The 18,000-nt window shown below is 41.6% G+C and overlaps 1 protein-coding gene across 8 annotated transcripts in view; it reads right to left on the reverse strand.

Annotated features, from left to right (window-relative positions):
- Positions 1–12,679: 12,679 nt before the first annotated feature.
- Positions 12,680–18,000, reverse strand: part of Gs1l (pseudouridine 5'-phosphatase-like Gs1l) — a 35,347-nt gene continuing 30,026 nt past the window's right edge. For all 8 annotated transcript variants that reach the window (XM_053781837.2, XM_053781836.2, XM_053781838.2 and 5 more), the window contains one exon: positions 12,680–14,422. In XM_053781837.2, the coding sequence (XP_053637812.2) occupies positions 14,243–14,422 (180 nt within the window). In that variant the 3' untranslated portion in view covers positions 12,680–14,242. The remainder of the gene's footprint in view (positions 14,423–18,000) is intronic.

Below are 18,000 nucleotides of genomic sequence, written 5' to 3' on the forward strand. Positions count from 1 at the left end.
TTTATAAAAACAAAACAAAACAAAGAAAATGGATTTAAGCATAGGAAACCCAAGAAGTACAGTGGTCCCTCATTTATCGTCATTAATCCGTTCCTGGAAGTGCGGCGATTATCGAAAAATACTATTTTCGAATCAATTTTCCCCATAAGAAATAATGTAAATACAATTAATCCGTTCCTGACACCCAGAAATATTAAAACAAAAATTTTTTTTACATGAAATATAGATGTAGTACATAAACAATACAATGGCACATGATGAATGAAGCATTAACAGCATAACACTTACCTTTATTGGCAATTCTTCTTAGTGTATGGAAGACTGGAGGAGGATACAGATTGCATTAGTTACTCTTTGGAAGAGGAATTCCCTTCCATCAACACCTCAGGTACCAAGTTCTTTTCTGGGGTTACATACTTCTCTTCTCTGTTTCTTAATACTACTAGGACCAGCTTGAGAGTCACTGGAGTCCTGTCTCACAAAAAAAAGTGTCCAGAGAGCACTGTTTCTGGCATCTCTTTAAAACTTCCCTAAAATGGGCCAAGACTCTGTCACTGTACAAGTTGCCGATATGGCTTGCAACATCCTTCTCACTGTGATGTTTCTTCATAAATCTTTCCATCCTACCCCACATTTCAAAAATCTCCTTAATTTCTGAAGAAGGCACCTTCTTCCATCTCTCTTCCTCCTCCTCTGCAGCAAGATTCTGAGCTGCGATCTGTTCCTGTTCCTGCTGAAGCTCTTGCAGCTCCTCAGCTGGCCAGTTCGACCACACGTACACCACTTTCATATTGTTCAATGATGTTTTTCTTAAATTCAATCATATTTCTCACTTTCTTTACCAAAGGCTTAGCACTAGGAGCTTTCTCTGGAGCCATGGTAGCTTATTTAGCACTTGTAAGCACTAAAATGAATGGAATATTATGAAATATTTCGTATGAACAAGTGAGGGGACCGTCGCTCACTGGTAAACAATGGCACACTGGCTGGGAAGGGAGGCCGAGGCGGCTCAGAGCATGAATATGTGTCCTGGATGAAGGATGATTAGCGAGTCAACCGACCATTTGCGAGCCAATGTTTGGATGAGAATAACGCGACGATTTCCGAAAAGGACAACTATCGAGCCGGACGATTATTGAGGGACCACTCTATATTATTTTCAATAAAATCCTAAGGTTGATTTTCAATTTCAAGTGTCTTGTGCCAAGTCAAATGAAAATGGACAATTAGTCAGATGAATGAAAGCTCTGCAGCACTTATCTTTAAATATTATGCTAAACTGGTTTATACTGACATTCAAGAATTAAATGAAAGAAAAGAGAATTAGACACAGGAAATTCAATAAGCATATTTTGAATGAAATCTTAGTATGACTGAATTTTGGATTGCATTTTTTTCTCTGTTCTACATGTTATAGTGTATACATTATTTAAACAATGTTATTGCTGTTTGAAAGCTGAAAGGAAAAATATTGAATATAAAATAATGGGTGGTAATTCTTAGTAAAAAATTAAATGAAATTAGATGAGGAATACTATGGCATGGAAAATGCATCTTTGAGCATAACATGGGTGTCTTGGACAGTTGGTTCCAAGTTCCAAATAAATTCGCAATGAATTTTCTGGAACAACTTAACACTCTAGGCAGAAACCTACTGTAAACATAGGTATTTTTCCCAGAGAGTATATATTTGAGCTGAATAAATCCTAAGACATATACTATATATTTTTTTCAACATGTAGGCTGTCTCCCACCAAGGCAGGGAGATTCAAAACAAGAAGGTTAATAGCACCTCGCTCCTGACATTTTAGTTGCCTCTTACAACATGCATGGATTTTTTTTTTTTAACAAGTCGGCCATCTCCCACTGAGGCAGGGTGACCCAAAAAAGAAAGAAAATCCCCAAAAAGAAAATACTTTCATCATCATTCAACACTTTCACCTCACTCACACATAATCACTGTTTATGCAGAGGTGCTCAGAATACAACAGTTTAAAAGCATATATGTATAAAGATACACAACATATCCCTCCAAACTGCCAATATACCAAACCCCTCCTTTAAAGTGCAGGCATTGTACGTACTTCCCATTTCCAGGACTCAAGTCCAGCTATATAAAAATAACCAGTTTTCCTAAGTCCCTTCACTAAATATTACCCTGCTCACACTCCAACAGCTCATCACGTCCTAAATACCATTCGTGTCCATTCACTCCTAACACGCTCATGCACGCTTGCTGGAAGTCCAAGCCCCTTTCCCACAAAACCTCCTGTACCCCACCCCCTACAACCTTTTCGAGGACGACCAATACCCCGCCTTCCTTCCCCTATGCTCTCCATGTCATTTTACTTTGATCCATTCTCTCTAAATAACGAAACCACCTCAACAACCTCTCTTTAGCCATCTGACTAATACTTTTATTAACTCCACACCTTCTCCTAATTTCCACACTCCAAATTTTCTGCATAATATTTACACCACACATTGCCCTTAGACAGGACATCTCCACTGCCTCCAACCGCCTCCTTGCTGCAGCATTTACAACCCAAGCTTCACACCCAGATAAGACTATTGGTACTACTATACTTTCATACATTCCCTTCTTTGCCTCCATAGATAACGTTTTTTGTCTCCATATATACCTCAACGCACCACTTGCCTTTTTTCCTTATCAATTCTGTGATTAACCTCATCCTTCATAAATCCATCCGTTGATACATCAACTCCCAAATATCTGAAAACATTCACTTCTTCCATACTCCTCCTCCCCAATTTGATATCCAATTTTTCTTTATCTAAATCATTTGATACCCTCATCACCTTGCTCTTTTCTATGTTCACTTTCAACTTTCTACCTTTACACACACTCCCAAACTTGTCCACTAACCTTTGCAATTTTTCTTTAGAATCTCCCATAAGCACAGTATCATCAGCAAAAAGTAACTGTGTCAATTCCCATTTTGTATTTGATTCCCCATAACTTAATCCCACCCCTCTCCCCAACACCCTAGCATTTACTTCTTTTACAACCCCATCTATAAATATATTTAACAACCATGGTGACATTACACATCCCTGTCTAAGACCTACTTTTACCGGGAAGTAGTCTCCCTCTCTTCTACACACCCTAATCTGAGCCTCACTATCCTCATAAAAACTCTTTACAGCATTTAATAACTTTCCACCTATTCCATATACATGTATGTACTTGCAACATCTGCCACATTGCTCCCCTACCCACTATCATATGCCTTTTCTAAATCCATAAATACAATAAAAACTTCCCTACCTTTACCTAAATACTGTTCACATATATGCTTCAATGTAAACACTTGATCTACACATCTCCTACCCACTCTAAAACCACCTTGCTCATCCGCAATCCTACATTCTGTCTTACCTCTAATTCTTTCAATAATAACTCTACCATACACTTTTCCTGGTATACTCAGTAAACTTATTCCTCTATAATTTTTACAGTCTCTTTTGTCCCCTTCCCCTTTATATAAAGGGACTATACATGCTCTCCGCCAATCCCTAGGTACCTTCCCCTGTTTCATACATTTATTAAACAAAAGTACCAACCACTCCAACACTATATCCCCCCCTGCTTTTAACATTTCTGTCATAATCCCATCAGTTCCAGCTGCTTTACCCCATTTCATTCTACGTAATGCCTCACGTACCTCCCCCACACTTACATTCTGCTCTTCTTCACTCCTAAAGATGGTATACCTCCCTGGCCAGTGCATGAAATTAACGCCTCCCTTTCTTCGTCACATTTAAAAGTTCCTCAAAATACTATTCTCGCCATCTACCCAATACCTCCATCTCCCCACCTACCAACTCCCCTACTCTGTTTTTAACTGACAAATTCATTCGTTCCCTAGGCTTTCTTAACTTGTTTAACTCCAAAATTTTTTCTTATTTTCATTAAAATTTCTTGACAGTGCCTCTCCCACTCTATCATCTGCTCTCCTTTTGCACTCTCTCACCACTCTCTTCACCTTTCTTTTCCTCTCCATATACTCTACTCTCCTTACAACACTTCTGCTTTGTAAAAACCTCTCATAAGCTACCTTTTTCTCTTTTATCACACCCTTTGCTTCATCATTCCACCAATCACTCCTCTTTCCTCCTGTACCCACCCTCCTATAACCACATACTTCTGCCCCACATTCTAATACTGCATTTTTAAAACTATTCCAACCCTCTTCAACTCCCCCACTACTCATACTTGCACCAGCCCAGCTTTCTGCCAATAGTTGCTTATATCTCACCCGAACATCCTCCTCCCTTAGTTTATACACTTTCACTTCTTCTTCTGTTGGGTTTCAGGGCCACTGACAGCATATGCTGTATTGAGCCTGGCCGTCCAGTGCTAGGAGAGGGGACTTCGACCAAAGTGGAAGAATGTTTTGACTAATAACTATGTATCGTATGTCCCTGATATGCCCTGAAGCCAGCAGGAAGGAGCAGGTACAGGCCAATATCTCCTGACGGTCCGGAGGGCGAAACCCCTCCTCGTTGAGAAGGACAGGTAGAGTGAAAGTGTGCACTCCAAGCGTGCGCACGGCCGCACAGAGAGTAGTCCGTGAAGAGTGATAATGTGGGCACAACAGCAGGAAGTGTTCCACCGTCTCAGGCTGTGAGGGACACCACGGGCAGTACAGAGAGTCCGTCATCCGAAGGTGGTACAGATGAGTCGCGAGTGCCCGACTCAAAGGCGAGTCAGTACAACATCCACCGAGCGGTTGGGATGGCGAGCCCAAAGGCAGGGGCCATTAAAAGTTCGGACAGAGCCCAACGCCAAAGAAGAGAGGGAGTGTGCCAGGCCCTCTTGCCACTGATGACAGACTCCCTTCCAAACAGCCCTTGTGAAATCACTGTGGCTCAGGGAAAGAGGGGTAATAGTAGGAAGTGTGTGCACAAGGGAGGCCGCCCGATCTGCCACTTCATTTCCCCGGATTCCAACATGGGCGGGGTACCCACTGAAGGGAGATGCTCCAACCTGGGCTCCACAAGAACCGCAGGAGGAGAGATTGTGTCCGACGAATGAGGACGCGCAGTGACCGTGGATGGGCAGAGCACAAAAGTGCCAAGAAAGATTGGGAATCAGAGAAGAGAACCAATGGTTGTGGGGCAATGTGATCTAGGACAAAAGCCAGAGCCTGGTGAATGGCGAAGAGCTCCCCTGCCAGAACAGAATGAGCAGGGCCCAACCGCCACGTTTGACACAAGGAGAGATTAGTGAAGAAGGCCGCAGAGGATGTGGAAGGGGGGGAGGTCCGTGCCGAGCCATCCGTGTAGACGGAGAATGAAGAGCCATATGTAACAGAGTGAAACTCTTCAAATAGAAATGCAACTAACTGAGGGGGTTCCCTGTTCCTGTAGTGCCAATCCAGGTGAATGTATCGCGTCAGGTCCATCCAGGGGAGGGACCGGAGAGAGAAGAGGGAAGGGTGTCATCACAAGCACACAAAGTGTAAGGCAGGTCAGGGAATGCTGGGCCCTGGCTACAAAGGAATGCTGTCTCCCACATCTGTGGAGAGACAGGGTCTATCCCTGACTCTGCCTCCAAGGCTGCGATGATGGTGGAGGGGAATGCCTCCAGCACATTATGGATGGCTGAATTCTGGAGAATGTCTAAGCGATGAAGAGAGGAGGAAGAAGCCGAGCCATACACCTCACTCGCATAAGTGAGCTTGCTGCGAACCATAGCTGTATAGAACCTATAGAGGAGGTCTCGATCCGCCTCCACTTGGTGCCAGAGATCTGGCGCATAAGTGCAATGTGATGTGCACATAACAGGTGGAGGGCCGCTATGTGTTTCTTCCCTGTCAAGAATGGTGCATCTAAGGGGACTCCCAACCAACGATGAGAGGAGACCAAAGGGATTGGCATCTGATTCAATGAGACTGATGGAAGAGTGGGGAGTCGGCATCTAGTAAAGCTTAAGAGCTTGGACTTAGTGTCACTAACCTCCAAACCCCAGGTGGAGGCCCATGATGTTATGCGTTGCAGGGCACTCTGAAGTGTTTCCTACGCTGTCAGTAAAGCCAGGGCACTGCACATAAGGGCCACATTATCCGCATATACCAGGGTATGCACTCCCTGGATGGAAGGGAGATCCGATAATAAGACAGAGAAAAGGAGTTGGCTAAGAACAAATCCCTGGGACACTCCCCGGTATACAGGACGGGATGAGGACAAAGCGCCACCCACTGCTACACGAAAGGTCCTCCCTTGCAAAAAGTTGCACATCTAGCAGAGGGGAGCTCCTGTCAGCCCCATGCAGGCCAGCTTGAAAACAATTGCTGTATGATGCAGAGTCAAATGTTCTGCGAAGATCCAAAAATGCAGCCACAAGGAATTCCCGGCATTCAAATGAAGTGTGCACGAGCTGTGTAAATTGAAGCAAAGGGTCGAAGGTAGATCGACCTTCTCGGAAGCCACTCTGGTTATCAGGCAGGAGGCCATGTTCCTCAGTCCACCAAGAGAGATGAGTAGCCACCAGTCGTTCCAGCACCTTACCCAAGCAGGGCAGTAAAGCAATGGGCCGGTAAGAGCTCGGTTGGGTATCATCCTTGCCCGGCTTTAGAATCGGAATCAGAAGAGAGCACTTCCACATATCAGGGAAGACACCCGTAGACCAGCTGGTATTGAAAACCTCCAGCATAGCTTCTGTACAGGAGGGAGGTAGATGTAGTATAAATGAATAGGGTAAGTTGTCCTCCCCTGGAGAAGAGCGGGAAGAAAGTTTGGAAAGTGCCCGCTGCAGTTCATGGGAGCTAAAGGGAGACGCCAGCACCTGGCAGTGAACCTCGGGTATGGCAGGTGGCAAAGGGCCCCATTTGATCACCTTAGAGGGTAGAGGAGAAGGAGGAGAAAACATAGGACCGAAGAAATTTGCAAATGACTCAGCCTTGTCCTGGGGTAAGAGTGGAGCTGCTCCTTCCCCCAGCAGGGGAAAAGTACTTACAGAACGTGATCCCAACATGGAGTGGAAAAAACCCATGCCTGACTGGAAGAGGTGTGAAAAGAAAGAGAAGAACAGAATAAAGCCCAGGATGCACGTTTCGCTTGGAGGAGGGTTCGCCGTCAAAGAGCGTCTGCCCTTCGGTAAGCCAACTGCTGAGTCCGAGAGGGTTGGCGCTGCCACCGTGCCCACGCTATCTGACACGCCTTCACTGCTCGAAGGCACTCATCATTTAACCATGGAACCCGGGGGCGTGAACAGGAAAAGCTCCCGGAGAGACAGAATGAACACGAGCCCGCCTCAAGCATGGCCCCTTGAAGAGACACGACAGCCTCGTCCAGCAAGGGGTCCTGAGGCAGGCTGTAATCAGCAAGGACCCGGTTATAGTTTGTCCAAACAGCCTGGGTGATTTTCCACCGTGAACGAACTGCCGTCACTGGCACTGCTAAGGCTTCGTTTGTAGAAGTAAGGATTGGAAGATGATCACTCCCCATGAAGGGACCTACAGTAACAGCAGCTGTAGTAAAATACCCACACCCAAGAACAAGGTCCAAGGTAGAAACTCGCCCGGTATAACGATCCACTCTAGTCTCCAAACCTGGTGGTGTGAGCAACGAAAGGTGAGATGCGAGGAGGGTTTGGAACAGGGCCCTACCTGTGGGATTCACTGATCCCAAAGAAATGGATGGCTCCCAGAACTGGTGCCTTGCGTTAAAGTCTCCTATCACAAGTGTAGAACCACGGAGTTGTCCAAAGTAATAGGTAAATTCACTTTGTGTAACCGACCTGCCAGGATTATAGATCAGGAGTATGTTGCACCACTGAGTGCCCAAGGGAACTCTCACAGCCAGTTTCCAACACTCCACTCTCATAGGTTTGGAGGGAGGGTCGTACTCTGGAGCCGGTTGCATACAAGAAGAGCTAGGCCACCACCGCTCCCTGCAAGGCGATCCCTACGGTAAACAGTAAAACCAGGCATCCAAAGAGAATGTCGAGGGCGTAACCATGTCTCAGAGAGACCCACCACCAGTGGCTGTTCCTCAGTCAGATACCTCTGAAGGTCCGGAAGCTTCCCCAGTACAGAACGTGCGTTTCATAGAAGAAAAACAGAGGAGTGAGAAAGATTCATGTGTGTGAACTAAGCAGCCCAATAAGGCAAGGGAGAGCCGAGAGACATGCAGTCACAAAAGAGGTGCCCAGGAGGAGGATAGGATGAAGGAATAAAGCCCAGGCAGGCGAGAGTGAAAAAGCGGGACCTTCAGACACGGAGGGTCCTGGAGTGGAGATAGTCCGAGGCTAGGGTTGAGAAGAATGGGGGGGGAGAGTTGGCTGTGAGATGGAAGGCTCCGGGTCGGGTATAATGTCCACCTGAACTGGGTGGGGCACTGAGCATCGAATCGATTTGGGAACTGCACCACCTCGACGAGAGGACGTGCGTTGTGAACGAGGGGGGGCACGTGCAATAACTTCCGCAATGGAAGCCGGGTCCGAGGACACCCTGAGTTGATGTTGCCCCGGGGGTGGGGAATCCTCTAAAGGGAGAGAGAGGTCCGCAAGAATCCCAAACCAATTTGTAACAGGGATATTAGCCCTCACAACTGCGGAGTACAGGTGCCCTGGCCATGTTGGTGTTGGGGAGACTCCCTTAGTGGGGGGGCACTGGAGGCAAAGGAGGCAGGGGCTGACGGACTGTGACTGGCTTTACGGACCGCAAGCAGGAGTGTTATGACCAAGGTCATAATGAGATTAATTTATATGTATTATCCACTTAATATTATACTCGGGGTTTCTTTAATATTAGCTAAATTAAAGATTCCACTAGTTTATAATATTATCTGATTTAGGAATATACCCGGGTATGATGTGTATATATATACATGTATATATATTTACATATTTTGAGTAATGTTAGGTAGGTAGGTAACAGCTGGCTAAAAGTTGAAACAAGGTATGTCCTTGGAGGGTAGTTTAGCCTACCATTCCCTCTCCCCTTTGGCGAGTTGATGTCATGTATGGATTAACTGTGTTAATTCAGTTCACTCTCTCTGCCGACTCAGTGTGCATTGACTGAGCTACCCTCCTAGTACTCCGCCTTATTCTCACTTGGATAGAGAAATTCTTTTGTAGAAACTCCTGAACCAGCTTGTGGTTTATTGTGAAGTGAAGTCTGCGGACAATTATATACTGTAACCTTCAGGTTACGATGTGACGACCAGTGTCAAGCTTAGAACTTTGTGATATATTCCTTATGCCAGGGAGTTACTCAATGAAAGTGTTAATTCTCAATATATGTACTTGCACACAAGTAATGTTACTATTGAGGAAGCAGTAACATTCCTCTGATCATTATCAAGTGTAGTGACCATACTGACATAGTCTCCAGAGAGGGTCTATGATGCACATTCTATTTAAGAGTTTTCTTGTGTGAAGGAAAGTTTCTGACCAAAGTGATATTTAATAGATATTTGTGAATATCTAAAGTAGTATTTAAGCTTTTAAATAAAAAGAGACTAGGAAAAGACTGAGTAACTATTATTTGTGCCTTACATTTCTAAGTTTGGAAATATCTTCTCATTCTATGAAGTGTATTGTTACGGAGTGCACTAACCTGGCTAAAGATTAAGATTCGAACCGTAACAAGGAGTTACATTCATTGAGCGAAAGAGCCTGGGCCCTGGCTGAGTTTGCCAAATCAAGACCCTGGCGATATGCCGGGCAAGACCGGGAGGTAACCTTGTGGTTCCCTTTACAGAAGTAGCATGAAGCCGGGCGGGTACAGGTAATGCCATCTTTAATGACTGGGTGAAACCCGTTGCAGTTCGCACATCTTACCTTACCATGGCAAGACAACTCTCCATGCTCAAAAAGGAAACATTTCCGACACCGGAGTAAAGGAAAAGTATAAGGAAGAACAGGACACCTTAGATTGCCGAAAGTCACAAATTTCAGGAGAGCACCCAAGAAACATACACGAACCATACAAGATGGGGTAGGATGATTCGAAAGGCTCCAAACCTCCTGCAAATCTAAGTCGTCACCCCCACTGTGAACCAATTCAGAGTGGATCTCCTCATCTGAGAGGGATGCAGAAATCGATCCAATTCTGCCGTAACAACAACCGACGGCGAGGATTGAGAAGTGGACCTCCCAGCAGTCAACATTCCACCTACCCAGGACATGATTGGCATTTAGTGGCAAGTTTCTAGCCAGAAAAGACTTACAATGGAGCCGGAGCTTTAGGGCTGCACCCCTACCGAGTTGTTGGATGCCCCCATCTATGCAAGCCTTGCTGAAAGGAGATCCACTGATGGCGTTGGTGACGTCCCGTGGATTGGTGAAGGGCGTACCGCCATCCTCTGGACGCACAAGAACCACCATCACGTCTGGAGTAATGTGAGGAGAAGGAGCATAGTCTGGACAAGTGGTGGATTGGCGTTTTGGGCTAGACAGAGGCCTGGCACTGTCATCAACCTCAAGGGCCCGTTTGTTTATCCCAGTAGGGGGCACACTAGCCATATCTTGGTCCGACGGTAGTGAAACAGTTGTCAACTGAGTAGACAGGAGGGGGGTCCCCCCTATGGGGGTGAACGACATCTTAGTCGAACCCCCCATAAATGGGCCACACAACACCGCCTGATAGAGAAAACAATGACAACACAAGCACACAAGAAAAGAAAGACGGTGAAGCAGAGCCTAAACAGGGCCTACCTCACCAACAAACAACTGAGGAACCTTCAGAAGACACGTCCACACTCCACCAATGCCGGCCGAGCTCCTAACCACTTTCACCTCCCTCTTACTTGCATGGTTACTTTTATATAATAAAAAAATAGTGATTTTAAAATAATACATATACATATATATACTTTGTTTCAGAATGAAAGAATATGGTGTCAGGAATGTGTTTAGCCACATATGAGATACATAAATTATTTTTCATAAAAAATTGTTAAATATTATACAGGTTGCAGTGGAGTTCATTATTGGTATATTTCACCTTTAGATGGACTTTTTCAAGGACAGTACAACAGATATGAGAAGCAAACAGCTTGAATAGTGCCAAGGCCAGGTGCAAGAATAAGGTCTGTTGTGGTTTAAGTTTGAAGCACTACAGGTGGCTTACTGCCCCATGTTAGGTTTTCTTTATTGTAGAATAATTTGTTCTACTGGGAATGCTTAGATGAACATCCCACGGTTTTGTTTGATGGTGCATGTTATTTTTATTGTAGACAATTAAAAGTAAATTGTCTTCACCACTTTCTTGGAGAACAGTTTGGCCCTACCCCATACCATTAATGGGAGTGAGAGTTACAGGGCTACACATATACATTGCTCTTATCTATTCTGCATGTGTATTTGTGTTCCTATAGATGAATAAGGAAGCTTCGAAGCGTTTTCCCTGACGTAGCCTAGGTTGCACCCTCGACAGGAAATACAGTAAACCCATGTCCTTGGGTCTGGTGTGTGGCTTAGAGGTCCTTGTAAAATCTCATATGGCCTTTATGGACTTCTGTAGTGTAATCGTCACTGCAGACTCTGAGTGCTTATAGAAGAAAATCCAATTAGCACCCCTTAGTCTTCATATCATAATGGGAGAAAAAGTGAATTAGGTCTTCTTTCTTGGTTGATTTCTGGTCCACTGCCTGCTTCAGGATGCCATCTTGTCTGGTAAGTTGGACATCTAAGAAGGAAACGGAGTCATTAGCCTCCTTCACTAAACTAGTAAACTGCATAGAAGGCTCCAACTGGTTTAGCTGTTCATGGAAGTGCTGCAAACTGAACTGCCTGGTGCAATGACCAATACATCGTCAATGTATCTTCACCATGATAATGTCCAGAAGTAAACAGTATACTGGATCTAATCAACAAAGATAACCTAACGTATTCCTCACACCATGAACTGAAGATTAAGAAAAAGTGTGTTAATGAGATTTTTCTATGGGAACTCAGAATCTGACCAGACTAATGTAAAGAAAAGACACCTGTGGGGGATTGGGAGCGAGCTTGTTAGATTGGATAGAATAAGAATAGATTTTGTGAGGGTGACACTAGGAGGAAAGAAAGATTCTGGCCTTAATTAACACAGCAGAGGGGGTGGGGTGGGGGTCAGAATCTGCAGTGACAAATTCCTGCAGAATGACAAAACTACATAGAGAACAGCTTCTCTAACCTCAGATTTCCATATGAGACTATGAAGACCTCTAAGCCACACACCAGACCCAAGAATGCAGAGGATTACAGTAATCCCTGTGGAGAAAGCAACCTAGTTTACATCAGAAAAAAAGGCTAGAAACTTGCCTATTTCTCTACAAGAATGAATAATAACAATAATGCATATGTGTAACATTATAACTACTCTTACTTAATGGCATGGGATAGGGTTAGATTACTGCTCCAAGAAAACAAAGTCAAGCACAGATGCTTGGAACCATCTACAATAAAACTTACGAGCAACATTAAATAAAACAGCTGGATGGTCACTTTAGCAACCCTTACAGCACAAATTTTTTCTAAAGAAAAGCCATCTTTATTACTTAAATTGAACTCAAAACCTCAACACACTTGACCTTTGCTCTACTGAAATTCTGTTTCTCATATCTATTATGTGCTTGAAAAATGAACTCCAACACAACTAGTGTCCTTTTTTTTTTTTTAACCACTTGTCAACATACTACCTTCAGGTTAAAAGAAAAATATTACAAATTTGTTTTTGTTTTACTGTACACTCAGACTGTAAGGAAAATAAATGCTAGATATGGAAAGCATATGGCCTTTCCCAAATAAAAAAGAAGCCTTATTTGACACCGTTTTCTGTAGGAAAAAATGACACTTGTTGGGAAATAGATGGGAACGTTTGATGCCGTGAAAGGGTTAAAATACTGTACATCATCTAATGTCATTCAACTGTAAAACAATTTCCTGAATAAATTGGCAAATGCAAAACTAATAGATACTAAGAGAATACAATACTATATACAGCTATACAGTACTATATGTATATATTTTCTATAAAAACAATTGTTCTGCAAATGATTTAACTTTCTCTATTACTGTAATACACTACTACTATCAGGTTACAGGAGCCTGGTATATGTATACTGACAGCATACAAATAGAACACATAAGTTACATCAGAACATTTCCTAATAAAATGTTTTAGTGTTACATGTGTCTTATTTACAGTATTTCTGTCCATAAATCTAAACTGCAGCTGAAAATTCAGTCAGTCTTGCTGAACAAAACATGTGTAAAAAAAAATCTTCCCCATATGTATTGACATTATCATATCAATGACCTATTTCCTATTTTTATGAGGTAAGAAAGAACTTTCCCCAATAAATACTACAAAAACTATTGTAGAAGGAGTTACTGTACAAATATTGAAGTGTGATAGCTACCCTCTCATTCTACTTAAGGACTCTGTGGCATTAAGGGAAACTAGCAACACCACAACACTAGCAAAAGACTGAAATTTTCTGAATACCCAGATACAGTGAATATATGTAGTTGAGTATAGGTTGAGGTTTTAAGTTCAGATTTTTGGCAAAAATCTAGAGGTTGACTTATTCATGGATATTTCATGGGGTTGAAATCTATACATTGTAATCTCTCCAATAAAGAACAGAAAAAATAGAAAAGGAATGTAGTAAGCTTACTAGAGATGTTAAGTAGGAACTACTCACACCCACCTATTTCATTCATATACAACTCTATTACCAAATTAGCTCTTTCCTATATTAAAACATAAGAACAGAGAACTGTAGTAAGTCTATTCTTCTATTCTAAGTAACTCCTTTCACCCACTCATTTAACTCACCTATGGCTCTATTGCCAAACCTGTGCTCTGGATATCTAACAAAGAAAGAACTTCAATCAGTTCAAGTTGGATAAGCTCAACTTAGAAGTTCTATAGGAAAGCTGGTTTGGTAATAGAGTTGTAGATGAGTGGCACAAACTGCCAAGTAGCATCAGTGAAGGTAATACCTTACGTAGTTTTAAAGATAGGTTAGACAAATATATGAATGGGTATAGTTGGATGTGAACAGGACCTGTTTAGCATGAACCAGTGCTCATCTATTCTGAAGTTATGTAAAAATATAATATAGCAGTAGGCACTGTAATAGTTCTGACTATTTAGCAAGCACTGTATGATCCATTGAGGTTTAGTGCTTTTAGTAAATATAACATTAATCAATGTAATAATTTTTACTAACTTAAGATTGAGTCAAGGATATTGAGGCATATAATGCTATCAAGTAAAATTTAGTCATCATATTTGGGTAGGCCAAATAGTTCTGGCCTAAAGTCTTCCAGTGACTTCAAAACTTGTGAAGCTCCTTTTGTCATTTTATCATCTAGGCGAGGATCTGGAACCATCACCACTTGCATCCCAGCAGCAACTCCTGCAGCTACACCATTTGGAGCATCCTCAAACACCAGGCACTATAAAATTAAATTGATATTATTACATGTGAAGCAATATTAAATTCTCCATACTGTAACCAAAGATTCAGTTATGCTGACATTTTGTAATTGCCGTATAAACTGTTCTCAAATTGACCCCTAATTTCCAAAATTACTGTACAAGTTTATATTATGGGACTATGAGCACTACACTCACATTTTATATTTTAAGAAAAACTAATGTAATATGAAAGCATCTTTTTATGCCATTTTTTTAATTTACTTCGGTTTCCAATAGTATTTTTCTGGGGTAAAAATGAATGAATAATGTTAATAGAATAATGAACTTATAATTTTTTATTACCTCATGAACTATATAATTATTTTAAATAATTTCAGTAGAAACTTTTATTTTTTATTTTATATAGGAAATATGTCTGCTGTGGGATTAAAGGGCAGTCATACCAGAATGTCATTAAAATGTAACATATTTTTTTACACTGGCTAAGTTCACTTTTACCCAAAATGTTTTTACTGCAATTTTCATGCTTACATTTTTTTTTATTTACAGTGGAACCTCTACTTGAGAGTTTAATCCGTTCCATGACCTTGCTCGCAACTGGATTTGCTCATTTGCAAAGTCAATTTTCCTCATTTAAATTAATTGAAATGCAATTAATCTGTTCCAGTGGAATTCTGTACTTCAATAATTTTGCTAATATCAACTCTACGGCTTATTTATCTATCTCACTTCATCTAATATGACATAATAAACAATATAAATAACATAGAAACATGATATATACTCTAGAATGAATAAAATATGTCATTCATGTAGTGGTATGGGCAGTGCCGGCGGTGGAGGAGAGTTTGTCTGGAGACCGGGCAAAATACTTCATGAATAATCTCGCTAATATCATCTATACGGCTTATTTATATATCACAGTCCATCTAATATGACATAACAGACAATATAAATAACATAGAAACACGATATACAGTGGACCCCCGATTAACGATCTTTTTTCATTCCAGAAGTATGTTCAGGTGCCAGTACTGACCGAATTTGTTCCCATAAGGAATATTGTGAAGTAGATTAGTCCATTTCAGACCCCCAAACATGCACATACAAATGCACTTACATAAATACACTTACATAATTGGTCGCATTGGGAGCTGATCGTTAAGCGGGGGTCCACTGTATACTCTAGAATGAATAAAATGTCATTATGTAACAGGTGGAGGCGGCCACAACCGCTCCCTCTTTGTTTTGGTAAACACTGCCATCTAGTGACGGCCTTTTGAAGCCGTCTATTATTATAATTATTATATGTAGTACATTATTATTATACATATTATATTATTATTATTATATGTATTGTTATTATTCATATTATTATTTTCATGACTGCATATTGGAATGGACAGCCAAACAATGGACCATTTCTCCTAGGTTGAGCTCAATTTCAAGGCACTTTTCGTCATGAAAGCAATCAATATCACATCTATTTCTGTAATATATCTTCCATTCTATCAAATGAGACCAAAAAAATGAGAATACAACCATAAAAACCATTTGAAATTACCGCTAAGGGGTGGCTAATTGCTGAGAAGTGAACTCCATTATTTATGCTTAGATTTCTTTCATTATTATTATTATTATATAAATAATTTGTAATTTTTATTCACACAAAAAATATAAGATTTACTGTGATGTCATTTGTTTACACTGAAACAGCCAAGCAATGGACCATTTCTCCTATGTTGAGCTCAATTTCAAGGTACTTTTCATCATGAAAGCAATCAAAATCATATCTATTTCTGTAATATATCTTCCATTCTATCAAATGAGACCAAAAAAACGAGAATACAACCATGAAAACCATTCGAAATTACCACTAATGGGTGGCTAATTGCTGAGAAGTGAACTCCATTATTTATGCATAGATTTCTTTCATTTTTGGTGTACGTTAAGAAGCATCTTTCCATCGTACATTGCCCAAGTTTCAATAAGATAGTCCAACAAACAAATGAGATACAATTCCCGAGATCAAGAGCAAGAGCCCCTCACCAGTGTCAAGGAACCTGCCTTGAGGTCTGCTTGCTTGTGGAAATTTTGCTCGCGTATGGAAGCAAAAAATCAACCCATCGACTGCTCGTTTTTGGAAAAACTCACACGTGGACACGTTCGCAAGTAGAGGTTCCACTGTATTAAGTATCCATGAAAATCTCATCACTGTACAATAAAATGTTTAACTGAAAGTAATAGCAAAAGATAGAGTACAGTTTTTAATTTTTTTAACCCATCAGTTGTCTACTAGCAAGGAAGGTGACCCAAAAAAAAAAAGAAACAAACATTTTTCTCTTTTAATATAATAAAAATAAATACGTATATCACATGCCTAGCAAAATTTGCCTCGAACACAATGAACATATTTATTAGCTTTTATTTATTTCAAGTTCTATGATGGTAACAGTAGAATAAAGTACTATATACAGCAAAGTAACATTTATGAAGGGGTTCAGGGAAACCGGCAGGCCGGACTTGAGTCCTGGAGATGGGAAGTACAGTGCCTGCACTCTGAAGGAGGGGTGTTAATGTTGCAGTTTAAAAACTGTAGTGTAAAGCACCCTTCTGGCAAGACAGTGATGGAGTGAATGATGGTGAAAGTTTTTCTTTTTCGGGCCACCCTGCCTTGGTGGGAATCGGCCAGTGTGATAATAAAAAAAAAAGAATACAGCCTCTCCCTACTTAACGACGGAGTTCCGTTCCTAAGACCATGTCAGTTAACGAATTCATCACTAAGTGAAGAGCATATTATAGCGGTAGTGGGTTTGTGTCAACAATCTTTCATATTGTTTCAATGTCACCTTTGCACCATTTATAACATTTCTGCTATATGTATATTTTTAAATGTTTATACAGTAGTGCACTGCATATTGTAATAAACAGAATAGAGGAAATCAGCTCTAATACAGTGGACCCCCAGTTCGCGAAGCCATCGGTATCCGATAAATCCGGTATCCGAAGCATTATATCGCAAAAAAATTGCCTCGGTTCCCGTTGCAAAACCCGGTATGCGATACGATTTGTACAAGACATGTCCACATGTGGCCTGAACTGCCCCGTGTGCCAGTGTTTACAAGCCAGCCAGTGTGCGCGCATCTAAGGATACATTCCATATTATCCATATTATCACTGTTTTTGGTGCTTGTTTCTGCAAAATAAGTCACCATGGGCCCCAAGAAAGCTTCTAGTGCCAACCCATCAAGACCAAGGGTGCTAATGACTATTGAAATGAAGAAAGAGATAATTGCAAAGTATGAAAGTGGAGTGCGTGTGTCGGAGCTGGCCAAGTCGTATAGTAATCCCCAATCAACCATCTCTACTATAGTGAGCAGGAAAACGGCAATCAAGGAAGCTGTTCTTGCAAAAGGTGCAACTGTGATTACAAAACAGCGACCGCAAGTGTTAGAAAATGTTGAGAGACTGTTATTGGTGTGGATAAATGAAAAACAGATAGCATCTCTCGAGCGATCATTTGTGAAAAGGCTAGGAAGTTGCATGAGGATTTAATTAGAAAAATGCCTGCAACTAGTGGTGATGCGAGTGAATT

Source organism: Cherax quadricarinatus, chromosome 30 (genome assembly GCF_038502225.1).
Source record: "Cherax quadricarinatus isolate ZL_2023a chromosome 30, ASM3850222v1, whole genome shotgun sequence".
Taxonomy (NCBI): domain Eukaryota; kingdom Metazoa; phylum Arthropoda; class Malacostraca; order Decapoda; family Parastacidae; genus Cherax; species Cherax quadricarinatus.